Source organism: Durio zibethinus, chromosome 22, assembly GCF_047325235.1.
Source record: "Durio zibethinus cultivar Kanyao isolate XHJ-2024 chromosome 22, ASM4732523v1, whole genome shotgun sequence".
Lineage (NCBI taxonomy): Eukaryota > Viridiplantae > Streptophyta > Magnoliopsida > Malvales > Malvaceae > Durio > Durio zibethinus.
The window spans coordinates 21,339,964-21,349,092 of NC_143183.1; the positions used below are offsets into that span (position 1 = coordinate 21,339,964).

Here is a 9,129-nt window from a genome sequence, read left to right on the forward strand (position 1 = left end):
CTTACCCTTTACATGGTCCCAAATAATGAACATGAAGATGATCATGGCAATAATCTCATATTTGATTTTGAAAACTTAATTCATGTTGACAAACTTGATAATGAGAAAGATTTAGATAATTACACACTACCTCCTGATTTGTTAAAATTGATAGAACATGAAGATAAGTCAATTGAACTCCACCAGAAAATTACTAAATTAGTGAATTTGGGAGACGATAAAAACAAAAGAGAGGTCAAAGTTGGTACATCTCTTTTACCGATTAAAAGGCAGAAGCTAGAAGAGTTACTTTGAGAATATGTAGATATATTTGCATGGTTTTACTAAGATATGTCTAGACTCAACACTGATATTATAGGGCACAAGTTACCTTTGAAACCAAAATGCAAGCCGGTGCAGTAAAAGCTAAGGTGCATGAAGCTGAAAATGCTGTTAAAAATTAAAAAAGAGGTGAAAAAGCAATTTGATGCCAAATTTTTGGAGGTGGCAAAATATTCGGAATGGGTAGCCCATATAATGCCATTTTCTAAAAAGGATGAAAAAGTGAGAATGTGTGTCGATTATCAAGACTTGAATAGGGTGAGTCCCAAAGATAACTTTCCTTTACCCTATATCAATACTCTAGTGGATAATACTGCTAGGCACTCAATATTTTCCTTTATAAATGGATTCTCAAGTTATAATAAAATCAAGATGGCTTGAGATGATATGGAGAAAATCATATTTGTGACCATGTGAGGGATGTTTTATTACAAAGTCATGCCTTTTAAGTTGAAAAATATTGGTGCAACGTATCAAAGAGCAATGATGACTCTCTTTCATGACATGATGCATAAACTCATGAAAGAGATGATCATGTAGTCAATCTTAAAAAGCTGTTTGACAAGTTAAAAAGATTTCAGTTGAAGTTAAATCCTACCAAATGTACATTTTGTGCTAAATCAAAAAAATTATTAGGCTTTATGGTCAGTGAAAGAGGAATCGAAGTGGACCCAGATAAGATACAAGCCATTTAAAACTTATCTCTTCCTTATACCCCAAAAGAAGTGCTAGGTTTCCTAGGAAGATTGAACTATATTGCTCATTTCATCTTTCAACTCACCTACAAGTGCGATCATATTTTCAAACTTCTTAGAAAACATGATCTAGGAGAGTGGAATGATGAATGCCAAGAAGCTTTTGATAAGATCAAAGAATACTTGTCAAATCCACCTGTATTGATGCCGTTAATCTCGAGAAAACCTTTGATTTTATACTTAACAGTGCATGAAAATTCAATGGGATGTGTGTTAGGGTAAAGAGATGAAACTAACAGGAAGGAACAAGCAATTTACTACTTGAGCAAGAAATTCACTGATTATGAGTCCAAGTATTCACCATTAGAAAAGATGTGTTGTGCATTGGCTTGGATAGCTCGAAAGCTTCGACAATACATGCTTTATCATACCACTTGGCTCATAGTAAAATTGGATCCTATTAAGTATATCTTTGAGAAGCCTTCATTGACAAGGAGAATAACGCAGTGACAAGTTATGCTTTCAGAGTATGAAATTGTTTTTGTGACTCAAAAGGCTATTAAAGAAAGTGTAATAGTCAAGTTCTTTGTTGATTATGCAGCTGAAGATTACGAGCCAATGAAACTAGATTTTTTTGATGAAGATGTGATGACCATTGAAGAAAATGAACCTATTGAGAAGTATTAGAAAATGTATTTTGATAGAGTTGTTAATGCTTTAGGCCATGGTATTGGGGTAATTTTAATATCGTTCGATGAACATTACTATCCTATCACAGCTAGATTGAATTTCAATTGTACAAATAATGTGGTTGAATATAAGGCTTGTATTATAGGTTTACAAGCAATAATTGAAAAGAAAACAAAGTATTGGATGTGTTTGGAGATGCAACTCTAGTTATCTATTAGTTACGAGGAGAATGAGAAATGAAAAATTCTAAATTGATCAGATATCATAAATACATTTCTAAGTTAATCAAACTATTCGAAGAAGTTCAATTTGAGCATTTACCTATAGAGGAGAACCAAATTACTAATGTACTAGCTATTCTAGCTGTAATGATTAAAATAGATGCAAATACTAAAATTCAACCCATCAAGTTGGATGTGAAAGATGAACCGACACATTGCTCAGGTATTGAAGAAGAAGTTGATGGAAAGCCATAGTATCATGACATTATGCAATACATTAAAAGCCAGCAATACCTAGAATAAGCAACAGAAAATGATAAAAAAACTATCAAAAGGTTGGCTATGAGTTTCTTCTTGGATGGAAATATCCTCTATAAAAAGGGTCGAGATCAAATGCTCTTAAGATGTGTGAGTGCTGCTAAAGCAAAGAGGATTATTAAAGAAGTGCATGATGGAATTTATGGGGGCACATGCAAATGATTATGTGATGGCTAGACAAATTATGAGGGCTGGCTATTATTGATTGACAATGGAAAGTAACTATATTGATTATGCCAGAAAATGCCATAAGTGCTAGATTTATGCTAACAAGATTCATGCTCCTCCAATTGTATTACATGTTTTGGCTCTTCCGTGGCCATTCTCTATGTGGGGCATAGATGTCATCCATCCCATCACTCCAAAAGTTTTGAATGGACATAGATTCATCTTTGTGATGATTGATTACTTCACGAAGTGGATAGAAGCTATATCATATGCTAGTGTGACCCGATCTTTGGTATGCAAGTTCATAAAAAAGAAGATAACATGTAGATATGGGCTTTCAAAAATGATTATTTCTGATAATACCAAAAACTTGAATAGCAAAATGATGAATGAAGTGTGCACTCAATTCAAGATCCATCATCGTAATTCGACACCATATCGTCCAAAGATGAATAGGGCAGTGGAGGCTACAAACAAGAATATCAAAAAAATTTTAGAGAAAATGATTGATACTTATAAAGATTGGCATAAAAAGTTACCTTTTGCTTTGCATGCTTATAGAACATCAGTCTGAACATCTACTAGGCCACCCTATTTCTTTGGTATATAGAATAGAAGTTGTGCTACCAGTTGAAGTGAAAAGTTCCTCGCTAAGAGTCTTGATGGAGGTAGAGTTAAAGGAAGCAAAATGGGTTCGAAATCGTTACAAACAATTGAATCTCATTAAAGAGAAAAGACTTGCAGTACTTTGTTATGGTCAATTATATCAAAAGAGGATGATAGCAGCACATGACAAGAAAATTCATCCCTGTCACTTTAGGGAAGGAGACTTAGTGCTGAAAAAGGATCCTTTCAAATCAACATGATAATTGAAAAAACTGGACACCAAATTGGAAGAGCCTGTACGTGGTGAAAAAGGCCTTTTCTGGTGAGACATTGATTTTGATAGAGATGGATGGAGGTGATTTACCTACTCCAATAAATTTATATGTTGTAAAGAAATATTTTGCTTAAAAAAAGATAAAAAAAAGTAAAAATAAAAAATAAAAAAGAATGACATATCTAAGCTGAAAACTTGAAAAAGGTGGCTGGGATATGAAAGAGAAGCATCATCAAGAGAAAATCCCACAACACAAGGGTAAGTGTAGTTTGACGAACTCTGAAGAATCGAGGAAGTCACTGATTTAGTTTTAAAAAAAGAATCTGGGAATATTTTGTTCATGATTATCTTATGATCATTATTTGGGCACCTTTGCCATGCACTTATTATCAATCTAATGAAATACGTTTTCTTTTCTTTAATAACACCTATCCATTCTTTTATCTCATTTGATATTTTTGTTCATCGTACAAATAGGAGAATGTGTGATTGTATTTTGTTTGTCTTGAACTTAAAATGATGAAAAGGAAAACAAACACGAAAGATCTCAACATTACTTTTTAAAAGTTGACAAAGACAAATGAAAAAGGATGAGAAAAGCATAACAAGACATTAATGTTGTAGACTTTTGAAGAAAAAAAGTATTGTTAGGGAAGAATACAATAGTAAGATGTTAAGAACAGATTGGTCATATGGCAATTGTTGAGAATTCTGATAAAAGAAGCAAAAAAAAGAGATTTCGAAAACCTTTTTACTACAACGAATAATTTTGATTGTATTATTATATTTAGAGCACTCAGTACATGCATCAATGAATAGTTATAATAAGGACAGAGACTTTCCATTTCTTAATGAAAAATAAGATTTTGATATTCAGATGAAGATAATAATCAAACAAAAGATTTCAAAAGAGATAAATTTACTTGTTCAAAGATGAGAACTCGATTTTGAGAATAGATGAGATTTTTAAAGTTATTGAGCCTCTACTTAAAGAAACTTTTTCAAGATGATGAATTTTAAAATTGTTGAGCCTTTGCTTAGATGAGCCTTTCCAAGATGATGAATTTTAAAGTTATTGAGCTTTTATTTAGATGAGCTTTTCTAAGATGAGATTTTTAAAGTTGCTACTTCGAGAAGCTTTTTTAAGATGAATTTTAAAGTTGTTGAGCCTCTGTTTAGAAGAGCTTTTCCAAGATGATGGATTTTTAAAGTTGTTGAACCTCTACTTAGAAGAGCTTTTTCAGGATGATGAATTTTAAAGTTGTTGAGCCTCTGCTTAGAGGAGCCTTTTTAAATTTTTAAAAGTTGTTGAGCCTCTGCTTAGAGGAGCCTCTTTAAATTTTTAAAAGTTGTTGAGCTTCTACTTAGATGAGCCTTTTTAAATTTTTAAAAATTGTTGAGCCTTTGCTTAAAGGAGCCTCTTTAAATTTTTAAAAGTTATTGAACCTCTGTTTAAAGAAGCTTTTTAAATTTTCAAAAATGTTGTTGAACTTTTGTTTAAAGGAGCCCTAAAAAAAAAGATTTTATGCTCAATGTTTTTTTTTTCCAAACAAAATGGTTGTTTGTTTGTCTTTGCATTATTCCTGATTATCAGAAATAGGCAAAGAGGGGTAGCTATAAACATCATTTTATTTTTTTTATTATTATTATATTTATTATATTTTATATTTTTTTATTTCTTTCTTTTTTCTTCTTCTTCTTTTTTTATTCGATTTAGTTTGACAAAAATATGAGTGCATTAAATGCACCATCTCTGAAAGTCCAGAATCCTAACCACTGCCACCACCGATAGTCGCCTGACACTTTGTCTAACTTGGCAGCATGGATTTCGGCTTGAAAATATGAGATTTGAATCCTAAAAAGCTCTATAAGTAGAGCTCATTGCCTACACAAAAGAAGAGAGCGATGGATTAACAAAAAAATAGAAGCTCTGCAAAAATGAAAAAAATTGCCAAAAATTTTTTTTTTAAAAAAAAGCTTTCTATAAAAAAAAGAGAACCAAAACCACAATCCCCAAGGTAGGGGAACCCAGTGCCAGTATAAAAAAAACAAAAAAAAACATAAAAAAAAATTTGGTTGAACCTTCCATGCCAGATCTGTGCTTTTTGGAGCCTATTTTCGTAAAACCAAGCTCAGATTTGGACTCTGAAGGTTGAGAGGAGTATTAGGTGAAGTTTGAAAGTTTTTCGATCATCAGTAATGGCGGCAGGCGACCAGTGGCGGCGACGACGACGACGATCACCCTGCCTCCTTAGGTTTTGTTTGAAAGAGAAAAATGGAGAGTGCTTTTTTTTTTTTTTTGTGAAGAAAGGGAGAAATGACTTAAAAAAATTGGTCTTTTATATAAACTGCCAGAACCAAAACGATGCCCTTTCAATAAAAACAAAAATGATTTCGTTTTAGCTCTTGAGGATCTATGCATCAACCCGTGACCCGACCCCGAGGTCCGCGCACCTGACCCAGTGACTTGCTTCTCCTTCAACTTCTAGTCGATCCAATTGTACCGATCTAGACTGAATCAGACCATCCCCGAACCCGCTAACGTCGAACCAACCTAATCAGATTGAATAGTCGGACCAGATCGCGCATTGACCGGAATGTTAACCAGTTCGGTTCAGGTAAAAATTTTTTTGTTTTTAAATTTTTAAATTTTTTTTAAATATTAATTTTATGATTTTAAATATTATTAGTAATATTTATGCATGTAAAAATGTTTAAATTTACCAAAATAAATTTTTTTTGTTTTATAATAATAATTAATAGAAGTAAATGATGAAATATATAATAAATTTTTTTGATAATTTTATTAATTTTAGAATAAACTTTATAAAATAATAAAAATGTCAAAAAATAAAAATTTTATCCGACGATGAGATTCAAAGGTACTCGGGTAGTGATACCTACAAAATCTCTAGGTGATAAGATTTTTTAAAATACTACCAGTGTATTGAAATATTTATAAAAAAATTTCAACACAATAAAAATTTTTCCTTTTACTAATAAATTAAAAAAATAATAATATAAATGTAGAAAATAGAAATTTTTTCCAATGATAGGATTTTAAAAGTATTCTGAGTAGTGATACTTTACGAAATCCCTAGGTGAGAATATTTCTTTAAATATTACCAGTGTATTGAAATATTTATAGAAAAATTTCGATATAATAAAAATTCTTTTTTTTTTAATTTAAATAAAAAAATCAAACAAAACAATCAATAAAATTTCTAAAAAAGAATAAAATACATGCGTCAACATATTAGCATTTTACATCGCATACATAATAAAGTTTTTGTGAAAAGTAACTTCAAGCCTCTAAGGATGAGATTCTAAAGTATTCCAAGAAGTAATGCCTAAGACATCTCTAGGTGAGAAGGAGTTCTTCTAATGTTACTAACGTACTGAAATATTTTAAAAATTATTTCAATAAAAGGGTTCTAATTTATTTTTTTCAAATAAAATTTGAACAATAAATATGGAACAATAATAAAAGAAAAAAAATCAAAATTTCACTAAACAAAGGAAATCAAGGAAATTACTTTCTAAACACTGAAATTAAGACTGTTTTATATCAAAATCAAAGGATGACACATAGTTAATTGGTATCATTCTAAACGGGCGTTATGGGGGTGCTAATCTTTTCCCACACGTAACCGACTCCCTAACTCAGATTGTTTCGTAAACCCTAAAATTGTTCTTTTAATAGATATTAATTAATTTTAAGATTTTATTAAAAGGAGATATTTTAATAGGTGGCCAATCGCACCTAATAAAAAAAAATTGGTGACGACTCTTTTTTTTTATTTTTTTTTCAAATTCATCGGGCGGACACAAAATCATTACGATAATATTATTATCGCTGTTTTCGTAGTTGGGTTTTCTGCAACTTGAGCAATAAGTGAACTGCCAGAAGGCCCTGCTTTGAGTTGGTGGAATTCATCATATCAATTATAACCTTTTCCTTCATCTAACTTCAAAATGGGGGTGAGATGGGGGAAGAGTTTACGGATGTGAATTTCCCCAAGCATTAAGGAATATTTTGTGTCAGAAATAGTTTAACATTTCTCTTCCCACTTGAATTTATTATGTTCAATTTATAAGTAGTAAGTCTTAAAAGATGAAGATAATGCACTCATCATTTTCCAATAGATAGCTTGATCACAAAACAACTTCTAGTTTAAAGTTAAAAGTTTAAAGCATACTCCATTCTCATTTATTTATTACCAGCAGAGCGGTTAACATTTTCAGTTCAAGCTTCCTGGTAGTCAGGACAAACTATGAACTCTTACTAGCAGTATGAATGTTATATGGACCAATAACTTCAAAAACTAGAAAGTAAAAGGAAAAAAAAAAAAGAACATAGGCATTCCACATTGATCGTTGAAGTGGATGCTATCCCGGATTCTCAATATTGGGATTTTTAGTAGGCATCAGGATTTGCCAAGAGGTAGGCTTCAATGGCCTTGAACATTCCCGAGACCTTTTCTTTGGCTGCCTTGATTCCCTCTTCCTGGATCTCAAAGTCACCAATGGTGTAATACTTACTAGTAGTCTTACATATGGATCCCGCAGCTGCGGAGGGTTCTAATTTGGTCTCGTAAGTGATTTTCTCAAGAGTGTTCATCAAAGCATCGCCTTCAATTATACTGTAACTAAATACAAAATTTTCTTTGTCTAACACTTCTATCTTCTGCTTCACATAATTGAATTGGCTTCCTGCATGAGGAAAGGCAAATATTAGGCTTTTGTTTCACAAATGGAAAAAAAAAAAAGGAACTGTATTTGTAAGTTCTAATTCTACATATTATATTCAAAGCATTTAGCTGCCTATATAAATTAACAAACCTTCTCCGAAAGTAACTTTCTTGATGCTCCCAGGCTCACCATTGCCTTCAATGTACTCAACACTCTTAAAAGCCTGAGGAACAACCTTGGGAATGAGCTTGTCACCATCAAGGATACAAGCCTTGAACATCTTGGCTGGTGGGATTGTAGTAACAACCTCAGATTCATAAGTGAAAACACCCATGATTGCTTGTGATTTGGAAATGATCGATCAGAGGAAGGGTGAAAATAGAATTGATTGATATTTTTCGAAGAGATTTTTGAGTGTGGAGATGTGAACCTGAAGCTCTACTATTTATAGAGTAAGAATGAAGATTAATCCAGAAATAAAGCACCTAACAAAACTTGCAATTGATTCTGGTTTGTGTACTGATCTTACATATTCTCCGATATGCAACGACAAGCTTACTATAAAGAACAAATTTATGGATCTTGAAAGCAGTCAACATCAGAAGAGGATTAAAAAGAAAGAACTCTAATATTTTAAGCACAGAAGACCTTTAAACTCTATACTCTACTTGTTAGTGAATAGAGTAAATAATTGAAGAAGCTGGCTGGTAACTGCTAAGCCCAGCAGTCATCATTAGCTCAGCCTCTTCGGCTGGCCTGGCCTCTCGCTCTCTCTACCGTTGGAAAACGACAAATTACAAATTCATTCTTCTTCTCTTATGATATTTTTGCCTTTTCCTCCAATATAATTCTACATACTACTCCGCTTAATAGACTAGTAGTTATAAATATAAAAATATCTTTTACAAACAAACGAAAAAAAACAGAAAAGTTCCTAATTAAACATTTGCTTGATTATATTAGTGATGATTTTTTTAGTCTTAACATACATAACTTAAGCAAATATTGCAGTGAAAGCAGCATTAAACCTGCAAGAAATTAGTTGGAATCCTTGAACTTGAAAAGCAAATTAAAACACTTTGTCTTGGTCATAACCATCTAATTGATAACCCCAAATCTATATCAGGTAGCATTACAGTAAATG

At 32.1% G+C, this 9,129-nt stretch overlaps 1 protein-coding gene across 1 annotated transcript; it reads right to left on the reverse strand.

Moving 5' to 3' along the window:
- Positions 1–7,499: 7,499 nt before the first annotated feature.
- LOC111307484 (major allergen Pru av 1-like) lies at positions 7,500–8,319 on the reverse strand. The gene is made up of 2 exons (XM_089751921.1): positions 8,136–8,319; positions 7,500–8,006 (listed from the first exon to the last, which is right to left on the reverse strand). The coding sequence occupies exons 1-2, from the start codon at positions 8,317–8,319 to the stop codon at positions 7,711–7,713; spliced, it is 480 nt and encodes a 159-aa protein (XP_089608047.1). The 3' UTR covers positions 7,500–7,710.
- Positions 8,320–9,129: the final 810 nt, after the last annotated feature.